Source organism: Ylistrum balloti, unplaced genomic scaffold, assembly GCF_031769215.1.
Source record: "Ylistrum balloti isolate Yb309-2 unplaced genomic scaffold, AGI_CSIRO_Ybal_v1 Utg369730, whole genome shotgun sequence".
In the NCBI taxonomy this organism is placed as follows: Eukaryota; Metazoa; Mollusca; class Bivalvia; order Pectinida; family Pectinidae; genus Ylistrum; species Ylistrum balloti.
This window is the reverse complement of record NW_026781945.1, coordinates 1,189,329-1,205,286: the sequence shown is the minus strand read 5'-3', so window position 1 is coordinate 1,205,286 and position 15,958 is coordinate 1,189,329. Positions and strand designations below refer to the sequence as shown.

Below are 15,958 nucleotides of genomic sequence, written 5' to 3'. Positions count from 1 at the left end.
CTTGCTGTTGCTGTCATCTGTCACTGTTGTGTCATTGTGTATCATTATTAAATCTGATCGCTGACTTTCTGATATACAGATCAAGTGTACCAGTATAGATTGGTATGGGGTCAAACCATTATAGGCTGAATTGACCATACAGGATTTGGTCATTGGTATTGGTAGGTCAAATATGATATTGGATGAAATCACTTACTTTCATAGGATGGAACATTTGTGACATTTGTTCCTACTTTATAACATACAACATAGTACTTTTTTGGGATGCTAGTATTTGAATGACAACCTAGTTTGTTACTATGGCAGTACAATACAATGTCAGTGTAACTAAAAAGTGTTTCTTATCTGTGTAGGTGCAGACGATCCGGTGCAGACCAATCTATCTGTCTATCAGTGCGAGACCTGTAACATGATTTGCTACACAGAGGCAATGTTTCGGAAACATATGCAAGACCATACGACAGAAAGTATTATCTGTAATGTCTGCAAAAGTGTTTTCTTGAATAAACATTCACTAAATGAACACATGCATCAACAACATAAGCAATTGTCCATGGCCTGTGGGGTGTGTAATAAACGATTTGCACATAAAAGTCGCCTAGAGGAACACATGGTGAAACATTCCAACGCGAGGCCATTTTTCTGCCAGCATTGTGGTGCCACCTACAAACACAAAAAAAATCTCAAACATCATCTTTCTCAGTCTTATTCTTGTGGTCACAAACATAAATGAAGTGAGATTTAATTGACAGAAATAAATCATCACCACAACGGTTCTTTCCCGGAAATAGTGAATCCAAAACCAGATACTACACAATTGATACTTTTCAATGCTACACACACATGTTGTATTGGAGTCTTACTTCAACAAGCATAGCTGACACAGCTCTCTTTCTGGTTTACCCTACATTCACCTGTTTCAGGTTAGCATGATAAGAATATATTTCATAGATAATGATTATTAATAGATAACACTATTTCAGTACACCAGCTTGTCTCGTTCAATGACAGTGTCCTCTTGTAAGTAGAAATATCCTGTTCAGTTTATGTTCCTGATTCTGTTTTCTCAGAGTTTATGTAAAAACTTAACTATTTCAATAAAATGTTAGAAAAATGCTATTTGAGTTGGTGCATTTTATTGACTGTCTAGTTCCAATTAGACATTGGAAAACTATTTTCAAGGCATGCCATTGTAGTTGTCATCTACATCAGCACCTGAATCATCTTAAGACTTTTTTGGTACCTGGGTCATCTGCATTCAGAAATGTTTGGTACCTTGGTCATCTTTACTCAGACTGTTTTGGTATCTGGTCATCTTAACTCGGACTGTTTTGGTACCTGGATCATCTTAACTCAGACTGTTTTGGTACCAGGGTCATCTTCACTCAGACTGTTTTGGTACCTTGGTCATCTTTACTCAGACTGTTTTGGTACCTGGGTCATCTTAACTCAGACTGATTTGGTACCTGGTCATCTTAACTCACTGTTTTGGTACCTGGGTCATCTTAACTCAGACTGTTTTGGTATCTGGTCATCTTAACTCGGACTGTTTTGGTACCTGGATCATCTTAACTCAGACTGTTTTGGTACCAGGGTCATCTTCACTCAGACTGTTTTGGTACCTTGGTCATCTTTACTCAGACTGTTTTGGTACCTGGGTCATCTTAACTCAGACTGTTTTGGTACCTGGTCATCTTAACTCAGACTGTTTTGGTACCTGGGTCATCTTCACTCAGACTGTTTTGGTACCTGGGTCATCTTCACGCAGACTGTTTTGGTACCTGGGTAAACTTCACGCAGACTGTTTTGGTACCTGGGTCATCTTCACGCAGACTGTTTTGGTACCTGGGTCATCTTAACTCCGACTGTTTTGGTACCTGGGTCATCTTAACTCAGACTGTTTTGGCACCTGGGTCATCTTAACTATCGAAGTCAGCTTGACCTCAAACATTTTTATATGCCAGGTCCTTCTTCTCTGATCAATGTCAGACTTCTTTGGTCTTGAGTTCTCAGGATTTTTTTTCAACATAACTTATTTTGCGTTTGGAATTTGAAAAACATCAAGATTCAGTGAAGTAAAGAAGTATTTTGTCCATGATTGTCTATGTTGTCACATCAGTAATCCAGATAATAGATATGTATACACACCTTCTTTGTCAGAGGACAAAAGTTGACGTTTTCATTATTCATTATGTATTGATATCAGACTGTCTGCCATCGGTCAGTTTTACAAAAATATGACCACAGTTCTCTGTTTAGTTGCAGACACTTCGCTTGATGGACAGGGGTCCAGTGTCTCAGGCCAAGAGGCGGGTTCTCAGACGGGATTACGCCTGGATTTTACCTGTAACATCTGTAGGTTCACGTCACCCTCGCATGATGCACTGCAGCGACACATGAAACAGCATCAGCTACAAGTACCACATGCGCAATATGAGGCCCCGTTTGCATGTGAAAGCTGTGGTAGGACCTACAGAACTAAGACAGGCCTAAAGCTTCATGTCAATACAAAACATAAGTTGGAATTCCGCTTCACCTGTGAAATCTGTAATAAAGGGTTCAATGTGTTGTGTAACTTTCGGGGACACATGGCGAGTCACAACAAAACTTTTCTCGAAAAATGTGAGAAATGTGGATCAACATTTCCTCACCGGGAAAACCTTACCACACATGAAAAATTCTGTTACGGACACAAACTCTTCGCTTGTAAAAAGTGTGCAAAATCATTCAATAACCGTCGTAGTCTTATGGAGCACATACTCGCTAAACATGAATCAAAACCAACAGAACCGACAAAAACTAAGGGACCCAATTAATCGGTGTAGAAATCAATACATACAGCTTTAAACCCAGACATGTCACATGATTGTTGGACCTTCTTAGATAAAAGCTCATTATACCATACAATTGCTCAGAAATACTTAATATGTGTGGATGTAGGAGTAGTGGGGCCTTATTTGTTTGTGTTAGGCCTGCAGATATAGGGCTCAGTGTTGTTTTTGCTAAGCTTGGTCATGCTAGGCCAGATCAGTTTTATTGGTTATTTATAGGCCTACAGCGGGAGGTAATTGATTTCTGCTAGGCCTATACATGGGAGGAGGGGTCATGTTCGGCAAGGGAAGTAGGGTAACAGGGTTATGAAAGTTATGCTGTAAAAGTGTCTAATTTTGTGGGGCATATATTTTCACAGGTGTCCGGATTTGGGCAAGTTCACAGGTATAAAATTCTGCACACATCTATGAACTGATGGCTATAAATACAAGCATACACAGATGTTTTCTGAGATTTTTATTCCTTGTTCACTGGGTATTTAATTTCACACTTTCTTTATTGACTGGGAATATAGTAAACTTTAATTCTGTGGGAATCCAACTATAGAGAATGATTGAACCATGAAGGGCTGGGGGGATCACATAGTAACACTATTGCTTGCATACTCTTGTAGAATTTATTTCGGTTTATATTGGCCTATGTATAGATGTTACATGTATAGGTCACAGATAGTTTGGCTACAAGCACAAGGTAAAGATCAGTAAAGTGAACTGTCAGGGCAAGATAATCATGTTTCATTGGAAATCCATCATTTGATATTAACTGTATGTACCCTTCTGATAGCAGAGGCAGGCAGTAGATAGAAGGAAACCAAAGAGAAAGGATGGCAAGAAATGGAGAAGGGAGGGGGTTCAGGACCGGTGTTTATATAGCATGTTTTGCATTTAAACCATCATGTTCAGATGTTTGATTTTGAAAATAAATGTTGTGAAGAAGAACTAAACAGTTTATTATCATTGAATTGAAAGACAATTTCTTATCTGTTCAGGTCCCCAGCTGACCCCTGTGGGAGTTCCATCCTCCCTGGCAACACAAATAACCATGACGACTCGTCCAGGCCCTGGTGTGGTACATCAGGGGAATAAAGGGGCAGGTCATGGGCCCCTTACAGGGGCAGATGGATCTTTTCGCTGTAATTTCTGCCCCAAGTCTTTTCTCACTGAGATGGAGCTAAGTGTGCACTTAACAGAGCACCAGCAATTGAAGAGATACCGCTGTGGAATTTGTCGCCACTCTCTCCCTGATAGAAGTGTCTTGAGACAGCACCTACTACAGCATAGTAATGAGTTTACCCACTTCTGTTATCCATGTGGAAAGGGATTTAAGTCCTACACGGGCCACTATCGTCATGAAAAACTCTTCCATCGACCACAAACTAACAACCCAAAGTGCCAGATTTGTGGCCGACAGTTCCCTGATGACAGTAGTCTCAAAATTCACTACCGCCGACACTCGGACGATCGTCCATTTAGGTGTGGAATGTGTGGAAAGTCCTACAAACACAAGAAAAGTCTACAGGACCATACTTGTAACCCTTAAAAAATAAAATTTAGAAATCCTATGTCACTATCATCTTTTGGAAAAAGCAATTTGATGGATACAGCATTTCTCCATTTGTGGTGACAACTTTTGTTCACTTGCATGTCACTGTGACCTTGATTTTGTCACTAGGTTGAGCATGGCTACCATCTTATGGGGAATTTACATTATTACGCGTGATGATTTCTGAGAGATATGGGATCTCTCTCTGGAGGTTTACCAACAGAAGATATTATGGTGATGGGTAATTCTTGTACTAGTCTGTTAACTTTGAACAACATAACAATAAATTTCATTCCTCTAATTGTACCACACACCAGAGCTTCCAACAACTGTGTACCATATATCTGTCTTGGTGGGTATAAATTGTACCACACACCAGAGCTTCCAGCAACTATGTACTGTATGTCTGTCTTGGTGGGTATAAATTGTACCTCATACCATAGCTTCCAGCAACTGTGTACCATATATCTTGTGTGGACACAAATTGTACCACACACCAGAGCTTCCAACAACTGTGTACTGTATATCTTGTGTGGATACCAGAGTCTTCAGTGTCTGTATCTGTCATGTTGATGTGTGTGTCTTCTGCTTCTATAATTAAATTAAATGATCTGTGTACCAAATAATCACTTTAGTTGTTTTCTCATTATTATGCACTGATGCTGAACTGTGAAATGTCTAGATTTGTCAGATAGAATTATTGATGTAATGTGACTAGAAAAGGTTGTCATGGAGAAACTACAAGAATTAAGAGAAATAACAAATGGTTGTCATGGAGAATTTGATATGATCTTTCCTGGCTGTATAATGTTACACTTAGGACATTCAGAATTTAGTCCTGGCTGTCTGATTAGTTGGTCAGTAGCACAGTAAAAACTCTCTGATTTCAGATCTTGTATATTTAACAACTTGATGTGTGTTGAGTTGTGATGACCTCAGTAATCAAACATTCTGAGCTAAACCTTTTACAATCAACCAGACTCTGACACCATGTTGTTGATGTAAGTGAACTTGTGTAATCTATAGACCTGTGTATAATGGAGATTGAGCTTGGACTGTTCTATTTAGACATCTAAAGTGGAGATGGATGTCGCATTTATGAGCTCCTGATGTGTAGTGAGTTTACCATGACTGAAAGCCTCTTGTTAATGAGCTCCTGATACCGTATAGTGAGTGTACCATGACTGAAAGCCTCTTGTTAATGAGCTTCTGATACCGTATAGTGAGTTTACCATGACTGAAAGCCTCTTGTTTATGAGCTCCTGATACCGTATAGTGAGTTTACCATGACTGAAAGCCTCTTGTTAATGAGCTTCTGATACCGTATAGTGAGTTTACCATGACTGAAAGCCTCTTGTTTTGGTTTCAGATTTTCAAGTGGATTCTTTGTTGCAAGGCAGTGTTTTAGAAAACCCTGTCAATCTAAAGGGCCTCCACTGGGCCAAGCAGCATCTCAGCGGGGCCAATCCCGAATCACCTGGGAACAGACGCTTCAAGGGGCCGCACGCTAGTGAGGGGGAGGGGGAGAAGACGGTTAAATGTGGTTTTTGTTACATGCCCCGCAGTAGTCGTGAGAGCCTGCGGGAACACATCACCACACATCATGGCGAGGAGTACCAGCATATCTGTTATGATTGCGGGAAAGCCTACCGCTCCATGGCCGGCTACCAGAAACACCGCAAGATCTATCATGGAGAGGGTCGTAACTGTGTCATCTGTCAGATATGTGGCAGCGTATGTGCTAATAACAGCATGCTGATGAACCACATGCGATCCCATACTGATATGCGGCCCTATATGTGTAAACGTTGTGGCCGATCTTACAAATACAAAAGTCACTTAAATGAACATGAACGTAACTGTACCACAACCAGCGAACAAACACAGAACTCTCAACCATCACAGGCACAAGAAAACACTGAATGAATCTGTGGTAACTATTCAAGCTTCTCACTGAAGGTCTTATCTTGGCTGATCTTCCATTGGTCAAACAATGAAATTTTAAATATGTTGTAGAGTAATCGCAGCTACAACATTCTTTCACACCAGTCACACTGTCTAAAGTAAAAACAGCTTTGGAGTGAAGTACTCTGATCAGGAATTGTATGTATTAGAAATGCTGCTTAAAATGGCAGCACACATGAATCAAGAGTGAATTTGTGGACTGACAATAGGTTTGCTCTTTGTATTGTGGTAGAGAACCTGTAGAGATGGCTTCTTGGCTTTTCTCACCTAAATACTGAGCATTGAATACATAACTTTCCTCAATCATTTGTGACGTTCTTTGGCTTTGTTTGGTATTTGTCCGACTACTTCACTGCTTTATTTAGTAGTCCAGCTCCTTTATTGATTTTCAATGCTACAGATTAGCAGTAGTGGGATATTAGGTACAAATCAGACAAGTCCTCCAGGTAATTATCGCAGGTGTATTGGGTTGTCAATCTGTTACTGATGAAGAACAACAAGTGGAAACAATTTAATGATAAATCAAACAACATTTAACTGCTTTGATAGATAATTCCTTTCCCGTTTCTACTCTGATATCACCACATGTTTCTTCATTACATACTTCTGTGTTGTGTAAACGTTAAGCATGGAATATTTGGTAAAAAGTTGCTGACTGTATAATAGAGATTAATGACGCAACATAACAAGCCAATTTGTTCACACTTGTAAACAAGTTTCCCTGTTTCCTTCGTATCTCGTGACCATGTGACTGAAGGTCTTTCCTTGTCTATTTGGTCAGGTGATGCCAGGAACACGGGCCAGGGACCTACCATGGATCTCGGGACGTATGTGGATAATTTCTACGAGAACAATAGTACAGCTGCACCAGTCACCCAGTCACCAGGATATCATCATCACTTTGGTCTAGGGAATGGAAGGTCATTGGAAGGTCAAGGTGATGGACTTTCCGGAAATCAAGGTGATATTGCTTGTGGATTGTGCTTGATGTGTTGTCGAGGTAAAGAGGAATTCCGCGACCATGTGATGTTAAGTCACGGGGAACAATATACACACCTGTGTTATGAGTGTGGTAAATTATTTAAATCTTACCAAGGCTATAAAAAACACGAGAAGTTATATCACCGTGGAGGTGTGGACTGTAAATCATGTGAGATCTGTGGCAGACAGTTTCCTGATGAGAGTAGCCTAAAAAAGCACAGATTGAAGCACACTGGTGATCGACCATTTTCTTGTGACAAGTGTGGCAAAACCTATAAACATCGAAGTAATCTTAAAGATCATTCTTGTGTGGGATTTACTGTATAGTCACAAAAACGCCAAATGTTACCCCAAGCTTGTGGTGACTGTAACTGGCATACAGCAATACAACTATGACACATCTGTTTTGATAGAAGAGCTTCATATAGAGACACATTTCAAGTAAAAGTAACTTGTTAATTTAGTTTTTTTTATTTCAGGTCGTTTACTTCAGTGTGATACGATGAACAGAATCTTGTACTTCTGATAAAAGACATAGTAGTTATACATGTAACAGGTGCCGAATAATTAAATGTGAATGTTTTATTTTACTAAGTTTGTCTGATATTTCTATTTGAATTAATTCCAGTTAAGGACGTCTGGTATTAATCCTGTGTAATTTGTGACGATGAACTGACACCAGCATTAGCTAGGACATGATCACTTGGTGTCTGCTAAATTAACTGCCAATACAAAACTAATTCACCTGTAAAGATCTGTAAGTGATTGTTTATATGTAATTTTCCAAATAAAGTGTTTAACTCTGAGATTATGTTTGTTTAAATGATGTGTTTGTATTGAGACATGAGACTAAGCACGGTTCACTGGTGTGAAAGGCTGAAGTGATCTGCTTTGATCTCATCAGTTCATCTACTTGATATACAACAAATGGTATGGAAAAAATCTACACACCTGACCTTGACCAAACAATTTTACCATGGAGAAAATCTACACACCTGACCTTGACCAAACAATTTTACCATGGAGAAAATCTACACACATGACCTTGACCAATTAATTTTACCATGGAGAAAATCTACACACATGACCTTGACCAAACAATTTGACCTGAACTTTCACCTGCCCTGATAAAGCATTTATCAATATACCACACAATACTGTATGTTTGCTTGTAGATGAAGGGTGACTTTGGTTCATTAAGTGTTGTTTTTTCTTGTTTGTTGTGAATTTGACCTTGAAACCTCAAAATACTAAATGTTGCATTAAGTTATAAATGGTTGACCTTGAATGTTAAATGATTTGGTGTAGACCTCTGATCCTATGTCTGATATATTGTAGACCTCTGTGTCTGATATATTGTAGACCTCTGATCCCTGTCTGATATATTGTAGACCTCTGTGTCTGATATATTGTAGACCTCTGTGTCTGATATATTGTAGACCTCTGATCCTATGTCTGATATATTGTAGACCTCTGTGTCTGATATATTGTAGACCCTGTCTGATATATTGTAGACCTCTGTGTCTGATATATTAGACCTCTGATCCCTGTCTGATATATTGTAGACCTCTGTGTCTGATATATCTGTGTCTGATATATATTGTAGACCTCTATATTGATCCTATGTCTGATATATATATTGTAGACTTCTGTGTCTGATATATTGTAGACCTCTGTGTCTGATATATTGTAGACCTCTGATCCTATGTCTGATATATTGTAGACCTCTGTGTCTGATATATTGTAGACCTCTGATCCCTGTCTGATATATTGTAGACCTCTGTGTCTGATATATTGTAGACCTATGTGTCTGATATATTGTAGACCTCTGATATATTGTAGACCCTGTCTGATATATTGTAGACCTCTGTGTCTGATATATTGTAGACCTCTGATCCCTGTCTGATATATTGTAGACCTCTGTGTCTGATATATTGTAGACCTCTGATCCCTGTCTGATATATTGTAGACCTCTGTGTCTGATATATTGTAGACCTATGTGTCTGATATATTGTAGACCTCTGATCCCTGTCTGATATATTGTAGACCTCTGTGTCTGATATATTGTAGACCTCTGATCCCTGTCTGATATATTGTAGACCTCTGTGTCTGATATATTGTAGACCTCTGATCCTTGTCTGATATATTGTAGACTTCTGTGTCTGATATATTGTAGACCTCTGATCCCTATCTGATCTATTGTCTCTGATGTGATATGTGTTTCAGCCTTAGTTAGTAACCTTAGAAGTATGATCACATGTTAAATAAGAATATATCATTGTTTCTTTATTTGTTAAATATTTTACAACACAAGGCCATGTTACAGATCAAGTCCCCTATGAGTTCTTAAGAAAGTCAAACAGAATGCTTCAAAATTGGAGATTGTTTTCAATAAAATGTTTTGTAGAGGATTCTTAGATTGAACAGGAATTATTAAGGCTCTGCAGCTTTTAATACTTGTTTGTTTCTTTTCTTGTGACATGAAAAAAGGTCATATTTTCATGTTGTATATTTGGTCAGGTGATGCTGCAAACATGGGCCGGGGACCTACCATGGATCTCGGGACGTATGTGGATAATTTCTACGAGAACAATAGCACGGCTCCCCCATTGATAATGTCCTCAGGATTTCAACATGAAACTGTTCAAGGGCATGGAAGTGCAAGGTCACTGGAAGGTCAAGGTCATAGATTTTCAAAAGATCAAGGTGATATTGCTTGTGGATTGTGCTTGATGTGTTGTCGAGGTAAAGAGGAATTCCGCGACCATGTGATGTTAAGTCACGGGGAACAGTATACACACCTGTGTTATGAGTGTGGTAAATTATTTAAATCTTACCAAGGCTATAAAAAACACGAGAAGTTATATCACCGTGGAGGTGTGGACTGCAAGTCATGTGAGATCTGTGGTAGGACTTTTCCTGATGAGAGTAGTCTAAAACAACACAAGTTAAAGCACACAGATGAAAGACCATTTTCCTGTGACAAGTGTGGCAAATCCTACAAGTACAGAAACACTCTCAAAGATCACTCCTGTGTGGGCTAATATAATCATAACCCTATTGTATACAACGTTAATAACTATATTTGTTGTTATTCAAAGAGACCTACTTATCATAAAGGTATTCTGTCCTTGGGTAGTGAATTGATCTTGGGGATTGACTGTTTATAATATGTATGTATCTTATTTTTCAATTTCATGTAATTTGGTTACTATGACATTCAGCTTCCCATGGTAACTAATTGCTGACTTTAACTCTCTAACAATAATAAGCACTCACACTCATTTTTAGCCACCAATGGTCACTAAAGTTGGCCATTAGCTCTCTGGTAACCATTGCTGACCTAGAGTTGTTCATAGTTGTCAAAGATAATCTTGATATACAAACTATAAACAGCGAGGATGTACACCTGTGGTAGTGATGAGGATGTACAGATGAGGTAGTGATGAGGATGTACAGATGAGGTAGTGGTGAGGATGTACACCTGAGGTAGTGGTGAGGATGTACACCTGAGGTAGTGGTGAGGATGTACACCTGTGGTGGTGGTGAGGATGTACACCTGTGGTAGTGATTCGGATTTACACCTGAGGTAGTGATGAGGATGTACACCTGTGGTGGTGGTGAGGATGTACACCTGTGGTAGTGATTCGGATTTACACCTGCGGTAGTGGTGAGGATGTACACCTGAGGTAGTGATGAGGATGTACACCTGTGGTAGTGAAGAGGATGTACACCTGTGGTAGTGATGAGGATGTACACCTGTGGTAGTGGTGAGGATGGTGATGAGGATGTACACCTGTGGTAGTGGTGAGGATGTACACCTGTGGTAGTGATGAGGATGTACACCTGAGGTAGTGATGAGGATGTACACCTGAGGTAGTGATGAGGATGTACACCTGAAGTAGTGATGAGGATGTACACCTGAGGTAGTGATGAGGATATACACCTGAGGTAGTGATGAGGATGTACACCTGTGGTAGTGAAGAGGATGTACACCTGTGGTAGTGGTGAGGATGTACACCTGAGGTAGTGGTGAGGATGTACACCTGTGGTAGTGGTGAGGATGTACACCTGAGGTAGTGATGAAGATGTACACCTGTGGTAGTGATGAGGATGTACACCTGTGGTAGTGAAGAGGATGTACACCTGTGGTAGTGATGAGGATGTACAGATGAGGTAGTGGTGAGGATGTACACCTGTGGTAGTGGTGAGGATGTACACCTGAGGTAGTGGTGAGGATGTACACCTGAGGTAGTGGTGAGGATGTACACCTGAGGTAGTGGTGAGGATGTACACCTGTGGTAGTGGTGAGGATGTACAGATGAGGTAGTGATGAGGATGTACACCTGAGGTAGTGGTGAGGTTGTTAATCTGTGGAACATCTGTTGTTACCATTTTAACCTTTGCAACACTGTAGTGAGAATAGTTCCTCCACACTGTAACATATGCTGCAAATATTCAACTGAACAATATTAAGACAACATTTCAAATAAAGTTTTTTTACAGAATTCTGTCTGTTCCTTTTCCATAGAAAGTTGATGGAATTGTTTAGATTATATCAAAGTTGTTGTTAACCTTTGACTGACTTCACAGATATGAAAGCCTCTTGATATTGTGTTATGAATTTTCAAGCTTTTTCTTCCCTTATCTACTTACCTGCTGTATACATTGCATACCGTTTATACTTGATCTCAACACAGTAAGGAAAAACAGTTCTCCAGTCATCATATTATTCTTCATTTTTTGTTACAAATTATTTGAATGTTGGTCTTAACCTTTATTTGACCTTTCTATTTGTTTTAGTAGTGACTGAAGGTCGTTTCAACACTTTGTCTTTGGTTAGGTGATGCTTCTGATCCAAGACTGGAACAGCTCATAAACAACCCTCCAGGCACAGGTACTGTTTACCCCTCAACTACAGCACCACCTGTAGTCAAGTCCAGATACAGTGGGCAGTACAAAGGTCAAGGCTACACCAATGTAATGCCTAGAGAAGATGAATGTCAAAGGTCACTTCAAGTCAATAGAGATTTGGGTATATTTGCATGTGCTTTGTGCCTCACCAGATGTCAAGGACAAGAGGGACTCCGAATGCATGTGTTGTCACACCATGGTCCTGACTATACACACATTTGTTATGAATGTGGTGGACGTCTGTTCAAGTCCTATCAAGGGTATAAAAAGCATGAGAAGTTATGTCATCGTGGTGGTCTTGACTGCAAAACTTGTCAAGTGTGTGGCAAATCCTTCGCCAATGATAGCAGCCTCAAGCAACATTTAAAGAAGCACACAGAGGAGAGACCCTTCTCATGTGACAAGTGCGGCAAACAATACAAGTTTATTCACAGCCTTAGGGCCCACACCTGTATCCAAGTTAATCCTCAGACCTAGGACCCACACCTGTATCCAAGTTAATCCTCAGACCTAGGACCCTCTCCTGTCCAAGCCTCAGGACTCACTCCTGCTTACAACAAGTTAATCCTATGCTTCAGAAGTCTGGAAAAATATTTTAAACAACTAGGCACAGGACTAGTGGGCTGAAAACTTTTCTCGTCCGGATTGGAAATTTACTTGTCCAAATTCAGCTATGAATGGTGACTTAATCAGCGAGGATGTTACTTTATTCTGTTTTTATTTTAAGTCTTAGTGAAAATTTATGCAGTGATGGCTGCTTTGCGTCAGACATTGTGCACGACTTAGACCTAGCTGTAGAGTTTGTTTATATCTGACTGACTGGGTGCTGTTAAATACAGACCAGTACATGTTGGTACTGCCCGAGAGCCTGGTATCGGTATGACCGAAGGAAAATGACTAAGCTATTCCGAATGCTATATTTGACGTCATGGGAGTTCCGGTGTAATCAAAAGTTAGAGTGCGGACTGGAATATTTTGTTTTCGAAGTACCGTAAACATGTTTCTTTGTTTTGAATTTTCTTTACATTTTATTAAAGTTTAAGTTGTAACATTAATATCATTGGAAAAAAGTACTCGTCCGACGGACAACTGACAAAGATAAATCTGGTTGTCCGAGACAATTTTCACTCGTCCATGACGACCAGACAAGTGCTTATCCGGACCCCTGTGCCTCAGGACACACACCTGTATACAACAATTTAATTCTATGTTTCAGGACATATACCAGTATATCACAGGTTAACCACAAACCCCAAGACATAAACTTATATCTACAAGTTACTTCCAAGCCTTAAGACGAAACACCTGTGTCTACCAGTTAACCCCAAGGCCTCAGGACAAACACCCATGTACTTCAAATTAATTTGTAGCCTAAGGACACAGTCACTTGTGTACTACATGTTAATCTTAAGTCTCAGGATACACACCTCTCTGATACAATTTCATTCTAAGCCCCAAGACACACACCTTTGTATTCTTTTTACTTCTAATTCATCCCAAGCTGAAGGACACACACTTGTGTGCTACAAGTTCATCCTAAGCCTTCAGACACAAATGTGTACTACAGGTTTCTTCATCATCCTTAATGATACTCTCATCTGTACCTTAAGTTAATTAATAGTTCAAAGACTCATTTATCCAACATGAAAATAAGTGAAGATAGGTGAATGTTGGAAATTTGAAATTAACCTTGCTTAGAACTTTGGATAACACATATCATATACTATTGATTATCATAGAAAGTCTGAACAATGGACCATTAGGCACACAGATAACATACTGTTAGTTCTTGTTGGTATAACAAATTGGAGTGGCCTTATAGAATCAAAAGATCATGTCAGATGACAATGTATACATATTCCTTCTATATGTTGATCACCTGTAGTTTAACTGTTTGTAGAAATTGCCTTCATTTAAATGAGGAAATAAGATAAAGTTTCCTAGTGTTATAAGCATTGACTGTCACTGCTGAAGGGGTGAAGGGTTTGACTGTCACTGCTGTGTGGTTTGGCTGTAACTGCTGAAGGGTTTGACTGTCACCATTGTGAGGGTTTGACTGTAACTGCTGTGAGGTTTGACTGTCACTGCTGTGAGGGTTTGACTGTCACCGTTGTGAGGATTTGACTGTCAATGTTATGAGGGTTTTACTGTCAGTGTTGTAAGGGTTTGGCTTTCACCATTGTGAGGGTTTGACTTTCACCGTTGTGAGGGTTTGACTGTCACCGTTGTGAGGGTTTGACTGTCACTATTGTGCGGGTTTGACTCACCATTGTGAGGTTTGACTGTCACCGCTGTGAGGGTTTGACTGTCACCGTTTTGAGGGTTTGACTAACCATTGTGAGGTTTGACTGTCACCGTTGTGAGGGTTTGACTGTCACTGCTGTTAGGTTTGACTGTCACTGCTGTGAGGGTTTGACTGTCACTGCTGTTAGGTTTGACTGTCACTGCTGTTAGGTTTGACTGTCACTGCTGTGTGGTTTGACTGTCACTGTTGTGTGGTTTGACTGTAACTGTTGTGAGGTTTGACTGTCACTGCTGTGAGGTTTGACTGTCACTGTTGTGTGGTTTGACTGTCACTGCTGTGAGGTTAGACTGTCTCTGCTGTGTGGTTTGACTGTCACACTACACTTAGTCTTACCATCACCATCCGAAGATTTGACTATAGTTACATTAAGGTTTGCTTGTAACCATCTTAAGATTTGACATGATATTGCCCTGTAAACAAGCCTTACATAAGATTGTACAGTGCCAAACTATGTGTTAGTGTACACCTGAAGGAAGTAATGATTATTCAAACTGATAGAGGATATTTAGTTTATAGGTTTGAAAACCTTGGTCAGTATACATGGCAAATATGATATGTTTATAATCTTTGTGTTTGTTTGATCCGTGTGTTTCTACCGAGTGAAGGTTATTATTTCACCTTGTCTTTTGGTCAGGTGATGCAGTGGATCCGAGCCAAGGTCAAATCAAGGATATGGGATTGATGGATAGTTTCTTCAGGAATACCTTGTCTACAGTTGCCAATGAAATGCCTTCCACAGGATTTATTACACAACAGTTAGATCAAGGTCACAGACATGCAATTTCACTTCAAGGCCAAGGTCAAATTCTTTCAAAAGTTCAAGGTCACATTGGTTCAAACATTTATGGATGTGGACAATGCCTTTTACAATGTGAAGGAAAAGAGGGTTTGCGTAAACATGTTTTAGAAGTCCATGGTCCTCAGTATACTCATATTTGTTATGAGTGTGGTAAATTGTTCAAATCTTACCAGGGCTACAAGAAACATGAGAAATTCCTCCATCGAGATGGTGGTGATTTCAAGAGGTGTCAGATATGTGGAAGGAACTTCCCGAATGATAGTAGTCTCAAACAACACCAGCTGAAACATCTAGACAGCAAGCCCTACACATGTGATAAATGTGGGAGGTCATACAAATACCTCAACTCACTACATTATCACACGTGTGTAACACCTGTTCCTTAATACAACACTTGGTAATGATATACAGGTGTTATATCACCATACCTAGTAAAGATATACAGGTATCAATATACCACACCTTGTAATGGTATACAGGTGTTATATCACCACACCTTTTAATGGTATACAGGTGTTATAACATTACACCTTGTAATGGTATACAGGTGTTATAACATCTCACCTTGAAATGGTATACAGGTGTTATAACATCTCACCTTGTGATGGTATACAGGTGTT

The 15,958-nt window shown here is 39.7% G+C and overlaps 1 protein-coding gene across 11 annotated transcripts in view; it reads left to right on the top strand.

Moving 5' to 3' along the window:
• The window catches only part of LOC132565723 (myoneurin-like), a 70,746-nt gene that overhangs the window by 43,035 nt on the left and 11,753 nt on the right, over window positions 1–15,958 (top strand). Inside the window, exons 5-6 of one of the 11 annotated variants that reach the window (XM_060230441.1) lie at window positions 5,744–6,108; window positions 7,121–7,325. The exons of 4 other annotated variants lie outside the window; for them this stretch is intronic. In XM_060230441.1, coding sequence (XP_060086424.1) covers window positions 5,744–6,108; window positions 7,121–7,249 — 494 coding nt within the window. In that variant the 3' untranslated portion in view covers window positions 7,250–7,325. Of the gene's footprint in view, window positions 1–353; window positions 1,118–2,259; window positions 3,092–3,820; window positions 4,989–5,743; window positions 6,109–7,120; window positions 8,129–9,840; window positions 10,593–15,173; window positions 15,782–15,958 lie in introns of those variants that run through there. 6 more of the 11 variants (XM_060230432.1, XM_060230435.1, XM_060230434.1 and 3 more) reach the window with 6 other exon arrangements.